Source organism: Pongo abelii, chromosome 23 (assembly GCF_028885655.2).
Source record: "Pongo abelii isolate AG06213 chromosome 23, NHGRI_mPonAbe1-v2.0_pri, whole genome shotgun sequence".
Taxonomy (NCBI): Eukaryota; Metazoa; Chordata; class Mammalia; order Primates; family Hominidae; genus Pongo; species Pongo abelii.
In genome coordinates, this window is record NC_085929.1 from 28,266,153 (window position 1) to 28,294,007 (window position 27,855).

Sequence of the window (27,855 nt, forward strand, 5' to 3'; positions counted from 1 at the left end):
TATGTTGTGTTTTCATTTGTATTTAGTTTAGATATTTTCTAATTTCCCTTGGGACTTCCTCTTGAACCCACTGATTATATAAAACAGTGTTGTTTAATTTCCAAATATTTGGAGATTTTCATTATCTTGCTGTTATTGATTTCCAGTTTAATTCCATATGATCAGAGAACATACTTCGTATACTTTGTTTTTTTACATTTTTTTTTTTCGAGACAGAGTCTCGCTCTGTCGCCCAGGCTGGAGTGCAGTGGTGCGATCTTGACTCACTGCAACCTCCGCCAGCTGGGTTCAAGCAATTCTTCTGCCTCAGCCTCCTGGGTAGCTGGGACTACAGGTGTGCGCCACTATGCCTGGCTAATTTTTTGTATTTTTAGGTGGGGTTTCACCATGCTGGCCAGGCTGGTCTTGAACTTCTGACCTCGTGATCTGCCTGCCACGACCTCCCAAAGTGCTGGGATTACAGGCGTGAGGTGTTTTTTTTTTTTTTTTTTTTTTTTTTTTTTTTTTTTTTAACATTTTTAAGGTTTCTTTTATGACCCAGGATATGGCCTATCTTGATGAGTGCTCCATGTGCATTTGAGAAGAATGTGTTTTTTCTACTGAGTGGCATGTTCTATAAATGTCAACTAGGTCAAGTAAATAGATAGTATTAGTCAGGTCTTCTGTATGACTTTCTGGCCACTTGTTCAGTCAGTTACTAAGGAGGAGTTTAAGTCTCCACCTATAATTATGTAGTTATCTATTTCTACTTTCAGTTCCATCAGTTTTTTCTTCATGCATTTTGAAGTTCTCTTATTAGCTCAGTATTTACAACTTCTGTGTCTTCTTTATGAATTGATGCCATTTATCATTGTATCTTCTTCTTGTCCGTGATAATATTCCTCACTCTGATGTCTACTTTGCCTGATATTAATATATCCACTCCAATTTATTATTTGTATAGCATATCTTTTTCACCTTTTTCTTTTTTAATCTATGTTTTTATATTCAAAGTGGATTTCTTTTAGGTAGCTTATAGTTGAGTCTTTTAAAAATCATATAGCTTATAGTTGGGTCTTATAATTAGCATGTTGGGAGCATTTATGTTTATTGTACTGATTGGTATGGTTATATTTAGGTCTACTATTTTGTTGTTTTCTCTTTTTCTTCTTTTTTTTTTCTTCTATCCCCTCTTTCCTGTCCTCTCTTGAATTATTTAGGTATTTTAAAACATTGTTTTGATTTTTTGTTGGAACTTTGGCAGTATCTCCTTGTGTTATGTTTTTAATGGTTGCTGCAGGGATGACAGTGTACATACTTAATTAACCCTTCACAGTCTTCTCAGAGTTAATATTTTTCCATTTCAAATAAAATATAGAAGCCTTACAACCACATAGGTCCCTTACCCTCCTCCATTATGTTATAACTGCCATATTGAAAACCTCAACAGATAATACAATTTTAACAATCATACATCTTTACCGAAGTGATAAAATTGTCTTTAATATTTACCCACATTTTACCATTGCTCCTCCTACCTTCTTGAAGTTCCACGTTTCTTTCTGGTATCAGGTCTTTTGAACCTGAAGAACTTTAGCATTTCTTTTAGGGCAGATTTGTAGGCAAGAAATTCTCATTTGCCCTCATCTGGGAATCTTTATTTTGCCTTCATTCCCAAAGAATATTTTGCTGGATATAGAGTTGTTTTCTTTCAGTTCTTTAACAAAGATATTCCACCCTTCTGGCCTCCATGGTTTCATTATTATTTTTCAGCAGTTTATGATGTTTCAGCATGGTTTTCTTTGAATTTATCCTATGGTTTGTTTATGGTTCATCATGTTCTTAAACATATGTGCTTTTGTCTTTCTCTAAGTTTGTGAAGTTTCAGACATTATTTATTCAATTAATTTTTTGGTCCAAATCTGTTTCTCTCTTCTACTTCTCAGATTCCACTGCCCTTAATGTTAGACCTTTTACTATTATTCTACAAGTCCCTGCTATGCTAACCACTTATTTCAATCTTTTTTCTTTCTGATCTTATATTGAATAATTTCACTCACTCGATCTTTTATTTTTATATTTATATTATTATTATTATCTTTTTTTTTTTCTTTGAGACGGAGTCTCACTTTGTCGCCCAGGCTGGAGTGCCATGGTGTGATATCGGCTCACGGCAACCTCCGCCTCCCAGTTTCAAGCAATTCTCCTGCCTCAGCCTCCCGAGTAACTGGGATTACAGGTGCCCGCCACCATGCCTGGCTAATTTTTGTATTTTTTTAGTAGAGGCAGGGTTTCACCATGTTGGCCAGGCTGGTCTCGAACTTCTGACCTCAAGTGATCCACCTGCCTCAGCCTCCCAAAGTGTTGGGATTACAGGTGTGAACCACCGTGTCCAGCCTATTTTATTTTATTTTAGAGACAGTGTTTTGCTCTGTTGCCTAGGCTGGAGTATGGTGGCACCATCATAGCTCACTGCAGCCTTGAACTCCTCAAGCCATCCTCCTGTCTTGGCCTCCCAAAGTGCAGAGATTACAGATGTGAGCCACCACGCGTGGCCCACTTTATGTCACTCTGTCACTTCCCATTCCATTATTGATTTTTTTCAGATATTATTCAGTTCTGAAATTCGTATTTGTTTGGTTTTTTAAAAAAAATTTCTATTTCTCTGCTGAGAGGTCCTTTCCCTCCATTCAGTTCAAGGATGTTTATTTTTGCCTCATGTAGCATAATCATAAAGCTGCTTTAAAATTTTTACCAGATATTTCCAACATCTGAATCTTCTCAAGGTTGGCATCTGTAAATTGCCTTTTCCCTTGAGAGTTGGTCTCATTTTCCGGGTTCTTTGTATGCTGAATAATTTTGGATGATATCCTAGACATATCCTGGGTTGAATAGTATGTGAGGTCCTCCACAGAGAGCTGAGTTTGGCGCTAGCAGGCAGTCAACCCAGTTAGATTTGCACAAGCTCCATCTCGCCCTCCGTGGGCTGTGGTTTTAATCTCATTTTTATTTTCAGAGCTTTTGACATGCTGGTTTGGTTCTGTCTCGCACACCAGCCACCCAGGGCTCAGCCTGAGACTTCTTACAGCTGGTGCTGCTTTGGGTCTGCCCTGTGTATACACAGCTCAGGGGTGAGCTTGAGGCTTCTGTGTATTTATTTGCAGAATTGGGGAACTTTTTTTAGCTCTCCCCACTCTGTAGTTTCCCCTCTTGCCATCTTGCAGGGTTCCCTTTCCTTGGTTCCCCTGACCAGAAAGACAAGCTTCTCTCTGAGTCACTTTCCCCTGGGCTCTGTGCGCAGGGCCATCCCTGGGGCAGCACCGTGAGAGAGGGGGACAGTAAACCTTCAGGGTTCCCCTCACATTCTTGGGGCCATAGCGCACCTTTTTCTCTGTATCTCTATCTAGAAATTTGGAGTTTTATCCAAGTTTTAGCCACTGCTGCCTGGTAGCTCTGCAATCAGGGCCAACCGCAGGGCAGTACCCCAAAACACACATACGAATAACCTAGGAAACATGTCTCTGTGTAGGTCACTGTCCTAAGCTTTGCTTTCCTCCCAAATCCGGCTGGCTGCTGTTGCCCACTTTTCTGTTTTCAGAGAATTGTTTTTTGGGTTTTTTTGGGGGGTGGGATAGAATCTTGCTCTGTTGCCTAGAGAGGAGTGCAGTGGCACAATCATAGCTCACTGCAGCCTTGAACTCCTGGGCTTAAGTGATCCTCCCACCTCAGCCTCCCAAGTAGCTAGGACTGCAAGCACACGCTATCAGCCCAGCTAATATTTTTTATTTTTCGTAGAGATAGGGTCTGACTATGTTGCCCAGGCTGGTCTTGAACTCCTGGCCTCAAGTGATCCTCCCACCTCAGCCTCCCAAAGTGCTGGGATTACTGATGTTAGCCACTGTGCCCAGCCTTAGGTAGTTGCTTTTTATATTTTGTCCAGAGTTTTGAGTTGCAGTCAGCCTGAGAGAGAGGCTGTAATGAGCTTACTTCATCCTGCCAGAACAAGAAGTTTTTCTGTAGTTTTAATTTACATTTCTCTATGAGTAAGCTTTAGGTTGAACATCTTTTCATTTGTTTAATGGCCATTTTCATAGCTTTTTCTGAATTGTCTATTCATCTCTTTTTCCCATTTTTCTATTGAGTTTTTAGCCTTTCCTTAATTTTGAAAAGTTTATTTATATTTTAAAGATATTAATTTTAAAATTTCTTTTGACATGCAAAAGCTAACATTTTTCTCTTTCTTTTATTTTTTATTTTTGAGACAGAGTCTCACTCTGTCACCCAGGCTGGAGTGCAGTGGCGTGATCTTGGCTCACTGCAAGCTCCGCCTCCCAGGTTCACACCATTCTCTTGCCTCAGCCTCCCAAGTAGCTGGGACTACAGGCACCTGCCACCACACCCAGCTAATTTTTTGTATTTTTAGTAGAGATGGAGTTTCACCGTGTTAGCCAGGATGGTCTTGATCTCCTGACCTCGTGATCCTCCCGCCTCAGCCTCCCAAAGTGCTGGGATTACAGGCATGAAAATTTTTTATTTTTATATAGTCAGAATTATCCATTTTATTTTATTTTATTTTTTTATTTTTATTTTTATTTTTTTAGATGGAGTCTTACTCTCTCACCCAGACTGGAGTGCAGTGGCATGATCTGGGCTCACTGTAACTTTCGCCTCCTGGGTTCAAGCAGTTCTCCTGCCTCAGCCTCCCGAGTAGCTGTACAAAGATTACAGGTGCGTGCCACCGCGCCCAGCTAGTTTTGTATTTTTAGTAGAGATGGGGTTTTACCATGTTGGCCAGGCTGGTCTTGAACTCCTGACCTCAAGTCTCGGCCTCCCAAAGTGCTGGGATTACAGGCATTGTATCTAAATTTTGAGTCATAACAAACCTTTTCCACAACCAAGTTAATAATGCAGTTCTTCCATGTTTTCTTCTAGTGCTTGGTTTATTTTTTACATATGGATCCCAGATCCACTTGGAGTTTATGCTCGTGTATTTCACTGTAAGATATGGATCTGATTTTATATGGTTAACCATTTTGGTTCCAGTGATGTGAGATACCACCTCTTTTATGTATTAAACTTCCACACTTACTTGGGTTTATTTATAGGCTTTCTATTTCACTGGTCCGTCTGTCTATACAGGAGTACTATACTTTTAATCCTAAAGACTTGAGTACATGTTAGTATCTGATAGGGCTAGCTCCTTTGCAGCTAATTTTTCCCCATGTTTTTCTGTGTGTGCTATATTTTTGTTTATCCAAGTGAGTGTTAATATCAACTTCTCTAACTCCATAAAGAAGCTTGCTGGTGTTTCCATTGGGGTTGTGTTAAATTTATAAATTAATTTGGGGAGAAGAGACATCTTATGTTGATGCTGAATTGTCTTAACCAAGAACAAAGAATCCTTTTTCCTTTGTTCAAATCTACTTTTGTGTCTTCCAGGAGAATTTTAATATTTTCTTCATGTAGGTTTTTCATATTTATTTATTAAAGTTATTCTTAAGTATTTTATCTTCTTTGGTATGAATGGAATTTTCTCTAACTGGTAATTATTTTTGTACAAGTAATATTGTGCTCTTTATTGTTATTGTATACAAATAACATAGAGACTATTGAATTCTCTATGTTAGTTTTACATCCTGCTACCAGTTGAAGTTTTTTTTTTATTATTTGAATCTGTTTTATCATTGATTTTCTAGGGCTTTCCATGTATACCATCATATAATCTGGAATATGGTTTTGTTTTCTTTTTCTAGAGATGGGTCTTGCTGTGTTGCCCAGGCTGGAGTGCAATGGCTATTCACAGGTGTGATCATAGTATACTGTAGCCTCAAACTCCTGAGCTCAAGCAATCCTCCTGCCTCAGCCTCCCAAGTAGCTGGGACTACAGGCGTGTACCACTATACTCAACAGGAAGATAGTTTAATGTCTTCTTTTCCAATTATAAACCTCTACTTAATTTTTCTTGACTAATTGCTTTGGCTTATACTGCCACTACAATGTCGAATGGTAGTAGAGATAGCGGGCATTCTGATCTTAGTGGGAATGTCCCCAATATTTCTTCATAAAATAATATGTTGGATTTAGGACCAAGGGGGATGTATATATATATATATATATAAATAATCTCTAAGAAATGCATCAATGTCTGTTTGTTTACGTATTTTAATAAAAAATGGGCATTGAATATTGTCAAAGGCTTTTCAGCATCTGTGGAGATAATTACATGCTTTTTCTCATTATATCTATTAATACGGTATATGGCATTCATAAATTCCCTATTTGAACCAACCTTGCATTTCTAGGATAAATTCCACTTGGTCATTGTATATTAATGTGATATTGGATCTTGTTTACTAATATTTTACTTACTATTTTTGTGTGATAGTCATAACTGGTATTGGTCTATACTTTTCTTCTGATCAGAGCTTTAAATATATCTCATAAACTGGTACGTAGTATTTTTCATTTTAAAAAAATTTGTGTGGTTTCAGTTATCCCATTTCACCTAAAAGTTGTTTTTAAATTTCTATTTGATAAGACCTTTTTGTTTTTTATTTTATTAATTTCTAATTTAATTGCACTGTGGTCATAGAATTTTATTTATAAATATTTCTTCTTTATGAAACTTACTTATATTTCTTTGTGACCCAATATACAGTCAATGTTTACACATGTCCCATGTACCCTTGAGAAGAAGATGTAGGTTCTGTTATGAGAATGTAAAGTTCCATTATCGATCTGTAGTATCTACCTTGTTGGTTGTATTTTTTGGATCTTCTATCTGCCTACTTATTGTCCACATGATCTGACTTGTACTAAGAGTAGTATGTTATGGCCCGGCACAGTGGCTCATGCCTGTAATCCCAGCACTTTGGGAGGCCAAGATGGGCAGATCACCTGAGGTCAGGAGTTCAGGACCAGCCTGGCCAATGGGGTGAAACCCCATCTCTACTAAAAATACAAAAATTAGCCGGGCGTTGTGGCGTGTGCCTGTAGTCCCAGCTACTTGGGAGGCTGAGGCACAAGAACTGCTTGAACCCTGGAGGCAGAGGTTGCAGTGAGCCGAGACCATGTCACTGCACTCCAGCCTGGGTGACAGAACAAGACTCTGTCTCAAAAAAAAAAAAAAAAAAAAAAAAAGAGTAGTATGTCATATTCTCCAATCATTAGTAGGCTTCTTTCTGTGACTCTGCATCTCCTGTCGTTTCTGCTCTATAGAGGTGGTATCTCTGTTATATAGTGCATAGATATTAAAAACTGTTACATATATTAATTATATATTATATATAGATATAAAAAACTGTTATATATATAGTTTTTTTTTTTTTAGATAGGGTCTCACTCTGTCACCCAGGCTCTGGGCTCAAGCAGTTCTCCTTCTTCAGCATCCCAAATAGCTGGGACTACACTACTGTGCCCAGCTAATTTTTATTTGTTTTGAGAGATGAAATCTGACTATGTTGCTCAGGCTTGTCTCAAACTCCTGGCCTCAAGTAATCCTCCCACCTCAGCCTCCCAAAGTGTTGGGACTACAGGTGTGAGCCCACCACACCTGGCCATAAACTGTTACATTTTGTAAACTGCAATGAAGAATTAAAAACTATGTGTCTTGTGTCAAGTCTAATGCTTTTTGGCTGGAATTCAACTTTGTCTGCTATTAGTATTTCAACCCCTACTTTCTTATTGTTTCTGTTTGCCCCATATACATTTTTGCCCATCTCTAATTTTAGCCTTTTGGAATTACTTTGTGTTACACTCTTTTTCTTATTGAGTGACATATTCTGAATCAAGGAGTAAATTCTGAGAATGAATCCTTTAACAGATACGTGTTGTGAACATTTTATTTCTGTCTGTGACTTCAGTTTTGACTCCCTTAATGTCTCTTGATGAGAATTATGACTTTGAGCTTCATCCGTGTAAGACTGGAGTTGATTCATTTTCAGTTCTGTGGAGTATTCTATCATACGAATTTACCCAATGTGTTCCTTTCTGCAGTTGCTAGCCATTTGGGTTGTTTTTGGTTTTTGTTATTTTACCCAATACTACTAGGAACATTCTTGTGTGAGTTTCTTTGTACACACTTGTGAGAATTTCTTCAGGGTGTTTATCTAAGAGTAGGGTTGCTGAGTCATACGGTGTGCAAGATGGAGCCAGATTGTTTTCCAAAGTGGTCGTTTCCGTGTGTGCTCCTTCTAGCATGGGGTTCCAGTTGTCCTCTGTCTTCATCAACATTTGACAGACTGTTTAATTTTTTGCTAATCTGCTGAGAGGGTAATTATATCACATTGTAGTTTTGACAGGCATTCCCAGGATTATTAATTAGGTTAAACATCTTTGCATATGTTTATTGGACATTTACGTTGCTTGTGAAATATCTGTCCAAGCCTTTTGCTTATTTTTCTTTTGGTGTTTGCTTTTGTATTCTGTTGACCTCTGTGTTCTTTAGATATTCTGGATACGAGTCCAGTGTGGACTTGTCTTTCTCCACCCCTCCAGCATGCTTTTACGGTTTTAAATCTACAGAAAAGCTGCAAGTGTAGTAAAATAAATACCTGTACACCTTCACCTGTGGTCACCAGTTGTTAGCATTTTACCACATTTGTGCTACTTTTCTGCCTATATATTCATACATAGATAGGTAGAGATTAAGAGAAAATTTTTTTTGAAACATTTGAAAACAGATTGTAGACATTATAGCATTTCACTCCTAAATACTTTAGGATGTATCTCGTAAGAATAAAGACATTCTTCTACATAAAATACTGTTATCCTTCCAAGGAAATTAATAACACCCCGTTGTCTACAGTCCATATTCAGATTACCCACAAAGATCCCCCAGATGTCCCTTATGGCCCCCTTTTTTTTTGATCCAGGATCTGATCTAAGAGCCAGGATCTAATGTCGTGTTTGGTTATCATGCCCCTTTGGTGTCTTAATGTGGAAGTTACCCGGCGTTTTCCTTTGGTTGTTTCTCTTGATGCTGACCTTTTTGATGAGTCCAAGCTAGTAGTCTTGCCCAGTGTCTCGTAACCTGGATGTGTCTGATTGTTTCCTTTATGGCTGGATTGAGGTTGAGGATTGTTGGCATGGACACACAAGGATGGTGCCATGTCTGTGGCATCACATCAGGAGATAAGCAATGCCAATTTGTTCATTATTGGCAGTGTCAGCTTTTCTCAGTGGTGAAAGTGGTGACAGCCAGATGTCTCCATTGAAGATACACATTTTCCTTTTGTGATCAGTAAACAGTTTGGAGAGTAATACCTTGGCACAACACACATCTCCTGTTTCCCAACCACCTCTCACCAAGTTGGATCCTTTTTCGGATCTGTGTGATGATGTGTCATCTCCCTTGCCCTCTACTTGTAGTCGCAGTTCCCTCTCCGTTTCTTTAAGAGCATTAAGCACCCTTGCCTTATATACCTGAGTGCTCTGCTCTGTGGGTCTAGTTCTGTTTTCTGTTGCCTCTGATGACTCTCACTTACAGTGCCTTGTTGATTTTCGTGATTTTTGACTACAACCTTGCACTTCTTAGGACTTTGTCTAAAGTGAATTCCTTGAGGCCTGGGTTGCAGGTGGGTTCCTTCTGAGAAGACAGACTGAAGTGTGGGGGATCTCTCAAGGTGGTGTGAGTTAGGGCTGAAACCTGAGGACTGGTGTTTTTCTGGCATCCGTGGGTGTAGGTTTAGTGCTGGCTCAGCCCAACACTGAGCATCTAGCTACTGGGGTTCTCCTAGGAGGTTAGCCACCATAGGAGGGCCCTAAGCTTTGCCTTTTGTCACCCCAGAGGCCATCAGAGCTGGAAATCCAGCTCACTACTGCAGCAAATGCCCTCAAGGCAGGCTTCGCAGGTCTCCCGAGGCTGCACTTTTACTTAGTGTTTGGCCTCTGGCAGCTCAGACTTTTTTTTGTCAACTTAGTGATGCGTTTAAGATTTTGATTTTGATTTTGATTTTTTTCAGAGACAGGGTCTTGCTCTGCTGTCCAGGCTGGAGTGCTGTGGTGTGATCGTGGCTCACTGTAGCCTGGAATTCTTGGGCTCAAGTGATTCTCCCACCTCAGCCTCCTGAGTAGTTGGACTTACAGGCACCCACCACCATGCCCAGCTAATTTATTTATTTTTTTTTGTAGAGATGGGATCTGACTATGTTGCCCTGGCTGGTCTTGAACTTCTGGCCTCCAGCAATCCTCCTGCCTTGGCCTCCCAAAGTGCTGGGATTACAGGCCTGAGCCACTGTGCCTGGCTGTGTTTAAAAAAATTTTTTTTAAGGTAATTATTTATTTAATTTATTTGAGATAGGGTCTTGCTCTATCCCCCAGGCTGGAGTGCAGTGGTGCGATCATGGCTCACTGCAGCCTTGACCTCCTGGGCTCAAGCCATCCTCCCACTTCAGCCTCCTGAGTAGCTGGGACCACAGGCATATACCACCGCACCTGGCTAATTTATTTTTATTTTTTGTAAAGACAAGGTCTCCCTATGTTGCCCAGGCTGGTCTTGAACTCCTGGGCTCAAGCAATCCTCCCACCTCGGCCTCCCAAAGTGCTGGGATTATAGGCATGAGCCACCATGCCTGGCCTTTTAAAAAACTTTTATCAACATCTTTAGTTGTTTTTTGGGAGAGGGCCACCCAGGGTGTCCATCCTGGTGTAAAGGGGTACTGGACCTAGTCTTCAGTCTTGCTGGTTATGGGCTGGAGCTTCCTCGGGGGATGCTGGAGCTAGTTCCATGCCCTTGTGTGAGATATGCTGTGGGGCGGAGGGTCCTGTTTGAGGCACTCCCAGTGGCCTGTGTGGCCTGTCCTTGTGCTGTCACATGCCCAATGGGACAGGCAGGACCTGGTGGGCTGGGGTGGGCAGGGGTGGTGCCAGTGGCCTCTCTGGGTGGTGGCTCCCCATGTTGGCTCACTTCGTGGTACTCTTTGCTGATTTCCACAAAAGGGCTAGGGGACTGAGGACAGGGCTGTGCAGCCTGAGGGCAGAGCAGGGGCCCAGGCTGAGCTGAGGCCTGTCTGGTGTGAACCCCCAGGAGCCCAAGAATGTCTTGGGTAGGGACCTGTGGTCTTTGGGCTGCAGCCACTGACGCAGCCCTGCTTCATCTGTAGGGAGGAAGGCCCTGCAGGTGTGGGCGGGTTTGCGCCAGCAGAACATTTGCAGGCCTGCCCCTGCCTCCCTTGAGTCGGGTGTCTGTGGACCTCTCTGCCAGTTGCTTCTACCTGCTGGTCCCTACACCCAGAGGAGCGCTCTGGACCCCTCTTGGGAGATCCCTGGGGCCTGCCGAGCTGCCTCCGCAGTGGCGCATTGCAGGCCGATGCTGTTGTCGTCCTTTTGTTCCCTGGGGCTTTCAGGGGTGTTTGTGGCTTCTCTGGAAGGGCTGTTAGAGTTACACAAATTGTGTCAGACTGTCTTTCATTTTTCAAAGAATGTGGCTCACTTTGACACCTGGAAGAGCAGGCAGAAGCCAAAGTTGTGCTCTGTGGATTAAGTTTCCTGTTCCTTTGCCTCCGGGAGGACAGGGCCGGGGCCGGGCCGGGGCCACCGCAAGGACAGCTGGGCGCACACAGGCCTTGCGCAAGGGCGGCCTTCGCTCCACAGCCTGGGGCCAGGCAAGATAGGGGAACGTGATGATTCTCAATTAGATTAATAAAGAATAATTAGATGTCATAAATCAAGCAATCCTAGGATATTGTCATGGGAAAAATATGTAGTTAGAATTAATTAGTTTTCAAATAAAGCATTTATTTTAATTACTTGAAATGATGGAGCCCTTAATTGCCGATGCATCATTTTGGCCTGTGCGTTTTGGTTGTTGTAACAACGTGACGGGTTTGTTCCCTGCAATTCTGGGGAAACAATAGAGGAGAACTTGATTTCATCACCTGAGAATGAGCCTTCTGCTGGTGAGGTTCTGGAAACTCCCGCCAGGCCCCAGGCAGGTGGCATGTGGGGGCCGGGCTTCGGCTGGCACTGCCCAAGGCCGCTGTGCTGTCTGTGTGTGTGCTTCTCTGTGCTGTGTGTGCACATACGTGAGTGCCTGTGCCTGAGTGTCTGAGTCTGCATGTGTGTATGCGTATATAGGTATGCATGTGTCCCTGTGTGTGTGCATGTGTGTGAGTACACATATGAGTGTGTGAACATGTATGTGTAGGCATGTGTGTCCTATGTGTGGATTTTACATGTGTGTGGCATGTGTGTGCCTGTGTGTATGTATGTGCATAGCATGTGTCTAAGGTGTGTTCGTGCCTGGACTGCACAGGGGAGCCTGTGTAGAGGTGACCTGTCAGGCTCTGCTTCCTGGACTGGAGTCATGGGAGGGACCCTCCATCCTGGACTCGGTGCTTTCCTGCTAGGTGGAGGTGCTTTTGCTGGGTCTACATTCTTTGGCTCCTCTTGGAGCTGGGCCCTGCCTCCCTGTCCCCCTGGCTAGCTTGCCTTTCTTACCTGGCAGGCATAGCACAAGCAGGCAGTGGCTTCTGACAACTCTCCTTCAAGCCAGCCTGCTGAGGGCAGCTGTTCCAGCCCCCGGCCTGGCTGCATCTTCAGGAGTCTTCCCATCACAAGCTGGAGCAGGGGCCGTGGGTCTTGGGAGCAGTGTGGGGTCCAGTCCCTCCGCCTCCCCTGGAAGCCACCCTCGAGTTTGGGCATGGTCAGTTGGCTTTCAGCCAAAGGTGAGAGAGGATGAAACCCCTCTCATCCCCCCCAGAAAAGAAAAGGAAAAATGGGACTTGGCAGTTAGTAAAGGACATCCCAGGGAACTCCGCATTGTCTTCGGAACCCCTTGAGAGAGGCAGGGTTGGGAGGTAGAGTGGCTGCCCGAGGTCTCTCGCCAGGCAGGGTGGACCTGCGCCCTGGAGTCACTGCCCGGCCCCTCCCAGGCCTCCTGCCCTCCCCCATGCTGTCCGCGTGGGCACTGGCTGCTGTCCACCCTCCATTCTGCAGGACAGCTTGGCAGGGGCATTTCTCAGGTGTTTTGAACCTTTGCCCCAGCTGGGCTGCTGCTGCCTCTCCTGAAGAGAGTAAGGAGAGGGCTGGCATGTATTCAGAAGGGGAGAGGCAGGGCTTGGCGGTGGCAGTGTGGCTGAAGGGGCACCCTGGACAGTTGCCTCCAGACATCCACAGCACTCCTGCCTCTGAACCTGCACCCCCATCCGCCTTCCACCCGGCCCCTTCTGGAAGAGTCCTTCCCACCTCCCCTGCCCTGGTCCTTTACTGGCCCCAGTCCCTCTGCTGGCTGTGGCTGCCGTGGGCCATCCTCCCTGCCCTGTGTGCAGGCTGCAGGTGGATGGGCTGGGGCCTGCCCCACTGTCCCAGAGCCCAGTGGAAAAGGCCCCCTGTGACAGGCTGCCCCAGCCACCCAGTGGTCTGCTCCTGGCCTTTCCCTCTGAGCCCTTAGCCCAGCTCAGGGTCTGCAGGCAGACAGACATGGAGCTGGTTGCTTCTGGCTCCAGGGCCACCCCACAGAGCAGCCAGCTGTGGGGCTGAGGTGGAGTGAGAGGCCCTGTGGGTCTGAGTGGTTGGGTGAGCTCGGCAGGGACCCAGGAAGCCTCTCTGGGTGGGTGGTGGCCCGGCAGTCCTCCCCCATAGGCCCAGTGGTCTGGGGAGCAGCTGCTCATCTGTGACCGCAGCTCTCCTAAGGAGCCACACGGCGACTCTGCTCCAGCCACTCTGCCCTTCAGTGGTGCCACGAGGCCCTAGAGTACTTCAGGCCTCAGCGCCAGGGGCCTGGCGCAGCTCAGTGACTGTTCTCTGCCTCAGTTTCCCCAAGAGTAAAAGGGGTGCTGTCGCCTCATAGGATGGTGATAGCGGTTAGAAATTGCGGCGGGGCAGGCCTGGGGCCCAGCAGATGTGAGAGGAAGGCTCCTCCTAGCAGCCCCCCGGGGCCCTGCATGCCTCTTTTCCCCTGATCCCTGAGCTGGCCATGGGCAGAGGTGGCAGCAGGGAGGAGAGAAGAAGGGAGACTGGATTTGCCAGCAGGGAGGGAGGGTGGCTCCCAAGAGAGACACTGGAGTGAGGCCTGGACAGAGGGCGGGACTCAGCCAAGCCCAGTGGCAGGACAGGCAGTCCCGGCACGCAGATGGCCAGAGTGGGAAAGCACTGGTGTGGCCGCTGGGATCTGGGGAGCCGGAGGGCACAGCCAGTGGTGGACAGGAAGCCCTGGAGGCCAGGGTGGCCGAGGAAGTGCTGGATGCCGCTGTGCTCACTCAGGGATGGCTCAGGTGGGGCCCAAGCGGGTACACCAGTCAGGTGCAGAGGCCAGCAGGCACGGTGCGAGGAGGGCTGGCATCCATGGGGCTCCCAGGTTCCTCCAGCAGTGGGGGAAGGGTGAGCTCTGTGCTCTCTGCTGGGCTCACTGCCGTGCAGGGAACTGGTGCCTCTGTAGCCACAGGCCATTCATCAGTGTCTGGGGAGCAGGGGCGCCTCTCCCAGGAGGGGCACAGGGCCAGGGACAATGAGCAGGGGCAGCGTCTCAAGCACCCCTGTGCCTGAGCAGCCTTCCTAGAGGGTGGGAATAGGGACACAGTCACTCACACGCCTTCCCTTGGTGCCCAGGTAACTGCATCCTGCCCAGCATGGCGGCCCCCTGCCCGCCGCCACCTCCAGACCCCCAGTTTGTCCTCCGAGGCACCCAGTCAGCGGTGCATGCGCTGCACTTCTGCGAAGGAGCCCAGGCTCAGGGGCGCCCGCTCCTCTTCTCAGGGTGAGTAGCTGCGGCCCCAGCCCCAGGCCACCCAGGGCCAAGTCAGGAGGTTGTGAGCTAGCAAGGAGCCCAGCACTTGTTTGAGGGTGCTGGCCAAGGGGCATGGACTGCTCGTCACCCAGGCTTGCTGAGCTTTCATCGCCCACCAGCAGACACACTGTCCCTTGGGGGAGGCAGGGACACGCACACACTCTTTGTTACAGACGCAAGGGCAGGCACGACCACCCAGCGTGCATTACTGTGGCATGGCTCCCCCTACCTCCAGAGAAGCAGATCTGCCTGAGTTACCCCTAGAGGCTCCTGAGGGTCCCCCGGTCCCCTCTCTGGAAGAGGAGCGAGGAGCGCTTTGCCAGTTTGGCCCTTAGTTCATATTTAGAGCTGTTGGCTTTTCAGCTTTACCAGCCTAGATGCCCGCATCCCGCAATGTGGCCTCCAGGCTGGCCCCAGAGCATTCAGCACACCCTTCTGCCCCCTGACACCCTGCTCGGCTTGTCTGAAACAGGTCTCAGAGCGGCCTGGTACACGTCTGGAGCCTGCAGACGCGGAGAGCGGTCACCACCCTGGATGGCCACGGCGGCCAGTGTGTGACCTGGCTGCAGACGCTGCCCCAGGGGCACCAGCTCCTCAGGTGGGTCTCCAAGGTGCAGGAGCCAGGTGTGGCCTTCGGGGGAGTCAGGAACTCTCTGATGGAGGCCCTGGTGTCCCCCACTGAGGGGCAGAATGGGGTGGGGGGACCAGAAGGGGCCAGCAGAGGGTCCGCAGCAAGGGCAGGGTGTGCAGGTCCAGCCCCTTGTCGCGGGGAGGCAGGCAGGTCTGCCTCTGCATCTCCACCATCTCCACTGGACCCTTCTTCTCCAAGCTGGAGCCAGGAGGTGCCAGCTGAGGAGGCCAGAGCTCCAAGGCTGGTGACATCTGAGGTGAGCCCAGGCACAAGTTGGTGGGAGGGCCTTCACAAGGGCACTGGGTCGTGGCTTGGGAAACTGGGCAGGGGTGAGGGCATTTGCTGAGAGGAGGGGAATGGGACAAAGTACAGGATCAGAGATGCAGGCTGTGGTCCCAAGGAGGGCCTCCCTGCCCACTGCCCATCCTGCCTGAGCCGTGTGCCATGAGCATGGCAGGTCACACACGGTGCCGGTGGAGGCCCTGGGAGCTAGGAGTTCTGGCAGCTGAGCCCTGGCCGTGTGTGTCCCTTCACTAGGTTATGACAATGCACCTGACTCTTCCCAAGAGGACCCAGCCCCTGATCCTGTGCCACATATGGCTATGTGGCTGGCAAGATGGTGGCTGAGTGGCCAGGGGTGGGGCGCAGGGCTTGGGTGTGTAGTGCCGTCCCACAGCAGTGTGCTTCTGCGTTTCTGAAGTGGGCGTGGTAGTGAGGGCCATCTCCCCACCTGGTCTCCCCTGCAGTGTCTCCTGTGGTTTCTACCCCTGCGGTCTCCTCCCTCGGGGCCCTGAGCTCACGTGTGTGTTCTGTCCCCTACGCATCACTTGGGGATTACTTGTCCAGACTGTATCCCAGCAGGAAGGGTCCACAGAGGTGGCCTGTCCCCATTGGTATTCAGACCCCACTGTTCTAGCCTGTGCTTAGCACAAGGGCAGGTTTCTGGGTGCCCCCCTGGTTCACGAGGCCTTAGCCCATCCCGAGACAGTGTGATCCTACCCTCCGTGACTGCTGTGCTGTCTGGCCAGGTGCCTGCTGGGAAGAGCCTAGTGAACGTATGGTGATGGCTGTGTCCCCATTCCAGTGTCAGCCTGTGCCTTCAGCAGAGCTCGCCCTGGCCGGGGGTCCGCATTGAGCCCAGGCCCCTCCTCAGAGGAGCCTCTGCCTCCATGCCATGGGCCCAGGTCCCAGTCACCACAGCCCCTCTGCAACTTGGCCTACTGTGGCCGTGGCACCATCCTCCTGCATGGGTGGCAGAGCCTCATCCTGAGGTTACCCAGCTCACAAGGCCCCACTTCACACGCTGGTGCAGCTGCTGGGTAAGCAGGAGGTGGCGGAGGAATAAGAGGGCCTGGCAGTCCTGGTGGGGGAGACCCCACGTGCTGTGGCCCTGGAGGGCCTGCCTGTGAGTGTGGTGAAGGACAGTGGGGCTGGGTGCTGGCCAGCTGGCAGCAGAGCAGGGAGGGGCAGCCCCCGGGGATTAGCCCAGGGCTGGGTTCTGACATTGCCCCCATGGTCTTGTGGAGGTGATGGGGCTGGGACACCAGGCCGGAGGTAGGCCAGGAAGCAGCAGGCAGGGGCAGGTGCGTGAGGGGCTTCTCTGCTTCCCATGGGGAGTGGGAGGGACAGGGCATGGTGGGACAGGTAAGGCCTGCAGGGGGCTGACAACAAGTCCTCCTTTGGGCCGCCTGGATGCTGGAGCAGGCTATTGTCCTTGATCACAGTGACATCTGCCTCTGTGTGGGGATCGCTGCCACCAGCCCAGGAATCCTGAGCACTGGCCTGCTGCTGTCCTGGGATTTGCCTTGCGTCATATTCAGGGAACTCCGTGCCATCACCATCACAGCCCAGAACTCCAGAAGGACAGGCCTGTTCTGCTCTGGACTCGGTGCCCGGTTCATGGCACTGTGGAGTCCAGTCCCTGGAGAATGAGGCCTGTCTGGCCCCCACCAGTCTGCAAAACATGTCTGTGCCAGACTCACGCGGTGCCTACCACCTGGGAGATGGCTGCAGGTGACGGAGGCACCAGGGTTGTCCTGAAGAGCAGAGGCCCTGAGCCTGTGTGCTTGCAGAGCCCCGTGTGGTCATGCCTGCATCCTGGCCAAGCCGACCCAGATCCCCCACCACTGGTGCAGGGGGCCTCAGAGTGGGTTTGGTCTTTGATTGTCAGAGTAGACTTCATTTCTAGAACCCCACCAGGCCATGTGCATCAGGAGCTGCTGTTTGTAAGTGTCCTCCTGATCTTTCAGCCACGATGTAGCCCTTGGTGGTCCCTTGCATAAGTGCCTTGTGGTATCAGGCTGTCCTGCAGACAGGAGCTGTGCCAGGCCTGGTGGGCAGTCTGAGAGCTGGTGTTTGAGGGCACCTCCCCTTCCTGCTGGGATGGTGCTGTAGTGGCCGCTTCCCAGGCAGAGCCAGCCACGGGTCAGGGGGTCTGTGGACGGAGACTGCAGGTGTGGAGTGCCAGGTGCGTTTGCACTGTACTAGAGCCTGTGGGCCACCACCCGGCCTGCGCTCAGCTGTGTTTGGAAGCCAAATCTCTCCAAGTGGCCCTTGAAGGAAGTGATGGCTTTCATGTTGATGGGAGGTGGGAGGACGCCCTCAGCCTTCCGCATGCCAAGGACGCACCTGTGCCCTCGACAGCCACCTCAGCAGGGTGTTTTTAAATCTTTTTTCTTGTGAAGTATAATGTACTCACAGAAGAGTGCAAGACAAGTGCTCAGAGCATTGTATTACGGCTGAGTGAGCACCTGAGCAACCACCTTCCAGTCAAGAAGTAGAGCGCAGGGCCCCTGAGCCTCCGAACCCCCGAGCTGCTGCCACCTGCTCTCCCTGGAGATGGCCCCTCATGCCCCAGGAGGCAGCCCCTCACACCTCATTTTTGCTTTATTTATGAATGTATGTCTCTGAAAAGCATAGACTATTTTGTCTGCTTTTTTCTTTGGAAGCGTGGAGACATAAGGAGCAGCATCTGTGTGTGACTTCTCTCACTCAGATTTATCTCTGTGACCATTGTGTGTTGCATGTAGCTGCAGTCAGCTGTCGCTGTTGTCTTTTTCTTACTTTTTTTTTCTTTTTTTGAGACAAAGTCTTGCTCTGTTGCCAGGCTGGAGTGCAGTGGCACGATCTCGGCTCACTGCAACCTCCGACTCCCTGGTTCAAGTGATTCTCCTGCCTCAGCCTCCCGAGTAGCTGGGATTAGAGGCATGCGCCATTACGCCCAGCCAATTTTTGTGTTTTTAGTAGAGATGGGGTTTCACCATGTTGGCCAGGATGGTCTCGGTTTCTTGACTTCATAATCTGCCCACCTTGGCCTCCCAAAGTGCTGGGATTACAGGCATGAGCCACTGTGCCCGGCCCCTAATGGTGTCTTCAATGAACAAAGGTTACTCATTTTAATGGAGTTGATTCAAGTCTGCCAGGCTTTCCCCTTATGGAGAGTGCCTTTGTGTCTTGCCGGGAGTTCCCGCATCGAGGTCCGAGAGACCTCTCTCCATGTCTCCCAGGAGCTTTGCTGTTGTCCCTTGTAGATCCATGGTTCAGCTGGAATTCACTATGGTGTGCAGTGAAGGCCTTGTGTTTCCATGTGGGTACCCAGCGGTCCCGCCTTCCCCCACCTCAGTGCCCCTTGGATGGGGCAGGAAGGGGGTTCCAGGCAGTCAAAGAAGCAGGGTTGGGGGAGTGGTGTGGCAGCGGCATCCTGGGAGGCCAGGAGGTTGGTGAGGGCAGGCGGCGGGCTCGCTTGTTGGGCATGTCAGTGAACATCTCCAGGAGAACAGAGGCCAGGGTTGTCCCTGCCCAGAGAGGAGAGTTACAAACACGGGAAGGGGGAAGGTGAGAAAGAACCTGTGTGTTGTATGTGTGAGGTTTGTGTATGTAAGTTGTGTGTGTGTGAGGTGCCTGTGTGGTGTATATGTATGTGAGGTGTGTATGAGGTGTGTGGTGTGTGTGATTGTGTGTTGTGTGCATGCGTGTGAGGCGTGTGTGTTCCCTCGCCCGTGTGCGGAGGGGCCTGGTGGCTGGGGCACACTCTGGCAGTGAGCAGGTAGACACCCAGGTCCTGGCTTCTAAATGCCTGTGTGTCCTAAGCCGAGTGAGGGTTCCCCGCGAGATGGCAGATTCTAGGTCTGAACATCTCATAGATGGCCACATGTCAGAGGATTCTGAGCCAGCCTGCAGGGACTCCCATTAGCCTGGGCCAATTTGAGCACTAAAATAAATGATCAGAATTAGGGATGATGAGCCTTTGAATACTATGGGTCCTGACCAGGCGATCAGGGTTGACACCCCTGATGGTGGGCAGGTCACATCGTGTGCCTCGCAGCGTGACGACTGAGGAGAGGCAGCATCATCTGGTGTCCCCTGAGGAATATGGTCCTAGGCCTCGTCCCCAGGGAAGGAAGGAGTGCAAGGACATGAGAGAGAGGCAGAGACAGGGAGAGAGAAGGGGCCATGCAGCGGGCAGAGGCAGCCGGGGCCCACAGCAATGCAATGTGTGCCCCGCGAGGCCCCACACAGGCCACGACGCCCTAGGATGGCTGCGGGCTGTTGGGGCTCACCCTTGGTCAGGATGCGGTGGTGACAAGGCAGGGTTTTTGGTGAGAGGCTCACCTGTGTGCACAGGGCTGGGAGGGGCCAGGAGAAGCAGGCCACTGCAGCAGGAGGCATAGGGGGTCTTTGTGCTGTTCTCACAACTGTCCTGTGAGTTCAAAACTGATTCAAAATAAAAAGTTAAGCTGGGCACAGTGGCTCACTCCTGTAATCCCAGCACTTAGGGAGGCTGAGGTGTGCTTGGGCCCAGAGTTCGAGACCAACCTGGGAAACATAGTGAAATCTCGTCTCTACAAAACATACAAAAATTAGCTGGGTGTGGTGGCACACGCTGGTAGTCCCAGCTACTTGGGAGGCTGAAGTGGGAGGATCATCTGAGGGAGGAGTTTGAGGCTGCAGTGAGCTGTGATCACCCCACTGCACTCCACCCTGGGCAACAGATCAAGATATTATCTCAAAGAAAAAAAATATTAAAGTTCCTGGAAAAAGAAGTCAGTCCTCCGCTCCCCACAGGGCTTACATGGGTGCCCTCCATGTGAGCGTGGTGTGCAGCCACATCTCCCCTCCCTTGGCCCCGGCCCCTCCCCATGCTGAGGACACCCCCATCTCGGCCTCCCTGCACTGTCACGTTGAGCCTTGCTGCCTAGCAGAGCCACGGGGGCTGTGCGAGTCTTTGTGCTCCAAATGTCCAGGTACATTTTGACATCAGTTTGGCAGGTTCTCCAAAACCCCAATGGAGATTTGGACAGGGACTGAGTTGGCCAGATTGGCCTTTGTGGTGCTGAATTCTCTGTGGTGTGGACACCACAACCGCAACCGCACACCGCACACTGCACGGCCCTCCTGGCAGAGCATGGGTGCATGATAATAACTGACACCCAGACTTTGTTTCAGTTTGTTCTGTTTGTCCACCAATGACATTTCTGCTCCAGGATCCTCTGAGCTGTCACATCTCCTTAGTCCCTTTTGGTGTGTGATCACTTATTTTCGTGACCTCAACATTTTGGTCTTTTTTTTTTTTTGAGGCAGGGTCTTGCTTTGTCACCAAGGCTGGAGTGCAGTGGTGTGATCACAGCTCACAGCAGCCTCAATCTCCCAGGCTCAAGCAATTCTCCTACCTCAGCCCCCTGAGTAGCTGGAACTGCCGGTGCACGCCACCAAGCTTGACTAATTTAAAAAAATTTTTTTGTGAGATGGAGTCTCACTATGTCACCCAGACTGGTTTTGAACTCCTGGGCTCGAGCAATCCTCCCGCTTCCACCTTCCAGGTGTGAGCCACTGCACCTAGCTGACACTTTTGAAGAGTTACTGCCCAGATGTTTTGTACAATGCCCCTCAGGTTGGGTTTGTCTGATATTTTCTCAGGTTAACACTGGGGTGATGGGTTTTGGGAAGAAACCCACAGAAGTGAGGTTTCTCATCCTATCATCCCAGAGTCCATGCTGAACACATGGGTCCCTGATGGCCCATGGCTTGGGGAGGACAACCCTGGTCACTGGGGCAGGAAGTGTCTGCCTGACTCCACTGTCAAGGTACAGCTTTTGCTTACTAGCTGCAGTCCACATGCAAAGGGAAAAGGAAGCTTCACCTCCTGAGGGGAGGAGAGCCAAGGATGTGTGGCCCTGTGTTAAAACCACTGCAGTAATTACTAACATCTGGGGAGCGTAGTCACAGCTACTCAGGAGGCCGAGACGGGAGGATCGTTTAAGCCGAGGAGTTTGAGACCAGCCTGGGCAACATGTTGAGACCCTTACCCTTTTGCTGCTGATTTTAGCATCCATCTGTGGACTCTGCCTGCACCTGTTATTACTGGGGTATTCTCGTTTCCCTCATCCCTCCCAGCCATGGCAGATTTCTACTTTAATTGGAATATAGGAAGCTGGAAGGAAGGTTTATTCCTTCTTTCTGATACATAATACACATTCACCCATGAGGATGGGCTCATGCAGATTTACTTCTTTCTTTGGGCTAAAATCTAATACTACCATGATTTATTTGATTTCTCAGATTGCTCCAGCTTCAGAGCCCGTGTCCTTCTGACATCTCCGATCCTTTTTTATTTTTATTTTATTTTTTGAGACAGGGTCTCCTGGAGCGCAGTCACTCGATCATGGCTCACTGCAGCTTCCACCTCCCAGGCTCAAGCAATCCTCCCACCTAAGCCTGCTGAGTAGCCGGGACTACAGGCACGCACCACCATGCCTGGCCAATTTTTGTGTCTTTTATAGAAACAGGGGTCTCACTATTTTGCCCAGGCTGATCTGGAATTCCTGGGCTCAAGCAATCCTCCTGCCTTGGCCTCCCAAAGTGCTGGGATTATAGGTGTGAGCCACCGCACCCAGTCTTTATTTTATTTTTATTTATTTATTGAGACAGAGTCTTGCTTTGTCACCCAGGCTGGAGTGCAATGGTGAAATCTCGGCTCACCACAACCTCCGCCTCCCAGGTTCAAACAATTCTCATGCCTCAGCCACCCAAGTAGCTGGGATTACAGGTGTGCGCCACCACACCCAGCTGATTTTTTTGTGTTTTTAGTAGAGACAGGGTTTCACCATGTTGGCCAGGCTGGTCTTGAACTCCTGACCTCTCAGGTTATCCGCCTGCCTTGGCCTCCCACAGTGCTGAGTACAGGCGTTGAGCCCCTGCACCCAGCCTTATTTTATTTTTGAAGCATTTCTCACTGCCTGGCACTACAGGATGCTTGAGACTCATCTTGGTTTTCCTCCACTCCACCCTAGACTCAGCCATTTCTCCAGAGCCCTGGTTCCTGTTTTTGGAGAACAGGATAAGAAACTAAGACCTGGGGTTAGGTGTGGTGATTGCTTCTAGGTGTTCTCAGTGGACAGCGCTGGGAGACGCCTGGGTGCCCGCTGACCTGTGCTTGCACACCCGTCTGTGCTCATTTCTGTCTGTGCATCTGCCCAAACACTTGTTGCTCATATTGACTTTACAATTCTAATTCGACTCCGCCAGCCCATGTCTCCCCTGTGCCTCTTTGTCACATCTCCCTGTGGTGAGACCCCGGGCCCGTGAGCCACCACTGGTTTCCTTGTCTGTTCTACCAGGTGTATGCGTGGAGAGGATTCAGAACTGTAACCTGCACCCCTCTGAGAAACTAATTCACCCACTGGAACAGTTTCTGCACAGTTATTTTTGTCTTTAACCTCATAAGCGTCTAGTCATGAGCACTACCCCAAAACACCTCAGGTTGGCTCCCCTCTGTTCTCCCCCTCGTCACAGTCTGCAGTCCTTCCTGGGGTCCCGGCACCCTGGGTGTTTGCTGGTTTTAGGGTGCACACAGTGAAGTTTGCTCTCTGTGCTGTGCAGCACTGCAGGGTTGGTGTCCCCCACCCCGGGGCCACGCTGGGCAGCCGTCGGTCCACAGCCTTGGTCCGCTGCATGTCCTGGCCTTGGGCACTTTGGTGCTGGCTCATGTGTCAATGCCAGAGCGGTGAGGCCCTTCCTCAGCTGAGGCTCCCGACCTGCGATGATCCAAGCTCATGGCACCCACTCTCTGGAAACGTGGCCTTGCCTTCCTTCCGCCGCAGGGGCCACGGGAGCTGACACTTGTCAAGGGGAGTCTCAGGCCTGTCTCCTCTTTGTCTGGCAGTCAGGGCCGGGACCTGAAGCTGTGCCTGTGGGACCTGGCGGAGGGCAGGAATGCTGTCGTGGACTCCGTGTGCTTGGAGAGTGTGGGCTTCTGCCGGAGCAGCATCCTGGCCGGGGGCCAGCCACGTTGGACGCTTGCCGTGCCAGGGAAGGGCAGCGACGAGGTGAGAGCCAGCCCGCCTGAGGCCCCATGTTCTCCAAACAGCTGTGCTCATCCTCTGCACTTGGTTAGGAGGCGCCTGCGCCCACCCACAGGACTCCATGGAGCCGCCCACCCGACGGCAGCTCCAGCAGCCGGGGCTGATGCACAGCCGGCTAGGCCTGGGCCTGTCCCCTTGGGGTGGCCTTGCTGATGAGCCATCCTCCTAGGGCAGTGGGAGAATCAGGAGGCGTTGGGGGAGGGGCCGGTGTTTTGGAGGCCTGGGCACCCAGCATGGTTCTGCACATGGAGGACAGCGGCATGGGATGGCCAAGCATGGAGGCCCGAGGCTGGCAGGAATGGCAGGGGTGAGACTGCTCAGGCCCTGAGGACCTTAGACCCAAGTGGGAAGAACGCTCCGGGGCAGCTGGCAGGAGGCGGTGGGAGAGAGACCAAGGCCCTGATGAAGTTGGAGGCCTGGGGAGGGCTGAGCCAGGGCAGCAGGGAGGGTGGTATCTCAGGGCACAGAACCAGGGCTGGGATGAGTGGGTGCAGGCACAAGGTGGTGATTACAGTCCCCAGGGGAAAGGTGAGCTAGGGAACACCCAGGGGGCTGGGGGGATCACCATGCAGGGAGGCCACTGTTAGGTGGAGCTTAGGCCAGAACGACCAGAGGTGTTGGTAACACAGGACTGGCCCAGCTCGACAGTGGTATCCACACCCCCAGTGGCACAGGAGGCAGGGTCTGCCAAGGGAGGGGTGCCCAAGATGTGTGGGGAGGGTGTCATAGTGGAGGAGGGTGTGGCTGGAGGCTCAGCTCTTGCGGGAGCTGAAGGGAAATCAGAGAAGAGCCCGTGAGTGATGACTGTCCCGCCTGGTGAGTGGGGCATGGTGGCCTGAGGGCGGGGCATGGGGAGGACATACCATGGAGTAGGGGGCGCACACTTGGGGGCTACTGTCAATGCCCACTGCCGAGTCCTCCCCATTCGCTGTGCCCCGGCAGTCTTTGGAGCTGGTACTGGGCAGGACAGCCCCCACGCACAGTTGGGCTTGGCCTCTGCCCAAGGAGAGTCGTTCTGTCTTCAGGCAGATCCAGTACAGAAATAATGAGATAGGAACAGGCATTTATTTGTTCATTGCATTTAAATAACCAATTAGGAGCTACATACACTTTTCTTGCCAATCTGCCAAAAACCTGTTACAAGTTGTATTTATGTGAGAAAGAGGGGCATGCTTCCTCCCCCGGGACCCAAGGTCTACAGACCCACAGGAATGCTGCAGGAGTTTGAGTCAGCTCTTCCCTTGGCCTGCTGTCCTCCATGCGCTGGTCTTGGCCACGCCCAGGCTGCCAGCCAGCCCTCGGTCAGCCTGCGCTGCCCCCGGCCACACGTCCCCTGTGCTCAAGCCTGTCTAACCCTCCTCCTGGCTTTCAGCTCTCCCCGTGGGGCAGCATCTTTCTTTTCCCGGGGCAGCCTGTCTGGGGACCTCGCACATCCTGGGAAAACAGTTGCTTTCCACATTCCCACCTGGAATCTGTCAGACTGGGCGGGAGAAAGCCTCGCTGGCCTGCACCCAGACAACGCCCAGGGAGCCGCACTCCCACCCCACTCGGCCGGCTGGGTGGCCACACTTGCCCAAACCTAACATTTTTCCTTCTGGAAACAAAAGTTGTAGTCAGGTGCCAGGCGGAAAGCTCATGGGTGTCTGTAGGAGGCTCCAAGTACAGGCGCAGGCAGGGGCGGCCCCGGGCTGAGGACCCAGGCCAGGTGGACGTGGTGTGTACCTCTGGTGCTCAGGCCCTGGGCTCACCGCTCCCCTGCACCCAGGATGTGGTTCAAGGCGCCGCCACCCCCGCTCCCTCCTGCAGCGCCCAGAGTGGGGCATCAGGGCTGCCCTGGGTTCTGCCCTCAGCGCGCCCCTCTCCTCCCATCTTTTGCCACTGCCCTCACTGGCCTGCTCAAGTCCTTTGCCCTTGATGTCCCCTCACTGTCCCCAGAGGGGTCTTTTTGAGCCCAAAATGAGACAGGCCCTCCCTGGTTGGGGACTGTGTATGGCCGTGTAGGCTGTGTAGCCAGTGCCTGCCTCCTCCGCAGCCCTCCCCACCCCACAGAGGCACAGGTGTGCTCAGGGCAGCTCCTCCTGCCCCTGGCTTAAGTCCCCTACTTCCCCACCCCATTAACTGCTGGAACTAGCCCATCCTCCTGATATGGCGACAAGAGGAACAGATCTTATTTTAAGAAATCTGGCACAGAGGAGTGCAAAAAGTAGGAAATCATAGTCCCAGCTACTCAGGAGGCCGAGGCAGGAGGAACCCAGGAGTTCGAGACCAGCCTGGGCAACACAGTGAGACTCCATCTCTGCAAAAAGTTAGCTGGGCCTGGTGGCCGCACACCTGTAGTCCCAGCTACTGGGGAGGCTGAGGTGGGAGGGTTACCTGAGCTCAGGAGTTCAGGGCTGCAGTGAGCTGTGATGGCACCAGCCTGGGTGACAGAGTGAGACTCTGACTTTAAAACAAAACAAAGCTTCTCAATTTAATATGGGGAAAACAGGTCGTGAAACGGGAAAAGTTCCCTTATCCCCTCCCAGGGCGTGCAATGGAGGCGTGCTTTGCTTCCTTAGTGTCCCACTGCTCAAACCTCTAGGGGAGCATACAGACAGGCAGGCTGTGAGGCTCCGACCCCACAGCAGTGTCTAAGGGTGAATGTTTACACCTGAAGCCCCAATGGGTGTGTGTTACAGGGTGCTCTTTTAGTTTAGCTGTCCATAGGTGGGTTGTATTAGTCAGCTCAATTAGACCCTTGCCTTATTGCAAGGACAGAGGGCTTTCAGTATTCTGGGGTTCTTGCCTTGGTGTACCGGAAGAATTGGATCACACGTGGGCTTGGAGAATGAGTGCAAGGTTTTATTGAGTGGAAGTAGCTCTCAGCAGATGAGGGAGTCAGAAGGGAGATGGTTTTCCCCTGGAGTCGGGCCTCTGGGTGGCCTGAGCTCTCCTCCAACTGCCCGGCCAGATTCCACCTCGTTCTGCTGGTCGATGGCCTGCCAGCATGCTAACCTCTGTGGGTGTGTTCTTCCGCCGCCGTGCTCCCCTCAACGTCCTCTCAACGTCCAGCCGCTTGTGTCTCTGCTTGCTAGGGTCTTGGGGGTTTTTATAGGCACAGAATGGGGGCGTGGTGAGCCAGGGTGGTCTTGGGAAATGCAGCATTTGGGCGTGAAGGCAGGAGTGCCTGTCCTCACCTAGGTCTGTAGGCACAGGCCCGGGGGTGGAGCCCTTGCCAGGGGACTTCCCTTCCCAGCACTTCCCTGCCCCTCTCCTGTATCATTTGGAAATGTGGGGAGTGAGCCACACAGTGTGGTCTGCACCCTCGCAGACCCTCCCCACATCCCTGACAGTGGCTCTCACAGACCCTTCCTGAAAACAGCAAAGGGACAATGGTGGCAACACCCAATGACAGCTTGCCGCTGCTCCCTTAGCTGGGATCACGGAGGTGGCACATGGGTCATAACTCTGGTCCCTGCAGGCCGCCCTGGTGCCTCTAGCTCTTCACTCAGTGGCCATGCTGATCCTGAGCAGAAACCCTGTCCCGGAGTGGCTGTTACTTGCAGAAGACAAAGATCGGCTAAGCCCACCCCAGCTTCTCCTGGGTTCTCCACGTTCTTCTGTGCCAGGCTCAGTGGCACCTCGTCTTGGTTTTTGGACGTCAATGTTCCTGTATTTCCATGTTGCTAGAGCTTCTCCTTGAGCGGTTTTTCCGCAAGGAATCCTTGGTGTCCACAGAGACCTCTGTTTTACCCTCCTGCTTACCATTTTGGCCGGCTTTGGAGTTCAGGCTTGACAACCTTCCCCAGAGCTCGCAGGCTTGGTCTCACCGTCACTGAGCCTCTTGGTTCCTGACTGTAATCACCTCTCCCATTACTGAGTTCTTTTTTGCCCTCTTCATTATGCTGCTCTGTTCCCTGGGGGCCTCTTTCGTCAGATGGTTGGCTCCCCCTGAGGCCCCTGGTTTCTGGTCTTGATGGGCAGGAGCCTCTATTTGTGTGTGCAGGTGTGTACATGTTACCCATGCATGTGTGTGTGCATGCATTTGTGTGGGGCCTAGATCTGTGAGCCATCCCTGGTGCTGAGTGGGGCTGAAGCTCTGTGTTGGAGGCTGAGCTCCTGGTGCTGAGTGGAGCAGAAGCCCTGCTGTCAGAGGCTGAGCTCCTGGTGCTGAGTGGCGC

General features: G+C 51.0%; 1 protein-coding gene across 1 annotated transcript in view; it reads left to right on the forward strand.

Annotated features, from left to right (window-relative positions):
* Positions 1-27,855, forward strand: part of GNB1L (G protein subunit beta 1 like) — a 67,000-nt gene that overhangs the window by 18,734 nt on the left and 20,411 nt on the right. The window contains exons 2-4 of the mRNA XM_009234113.4: positions 14,527-14,674; positions 15,177-15,302; positions 23,497-23,659. Coding sequence (XP_009232388.1) covers positions 14,547-14,674; positions 15,177-15,302; positions 23,497-23,659 — 417 coding nt within the window. The 5' untranslated portion in view covers positions 14,527-14,546. The remainder of the gene's footprint in view (positions 1-14,526; positions 14,675-15,176; positions 15,303-23,496; positions 23,660-27,855) is intronic.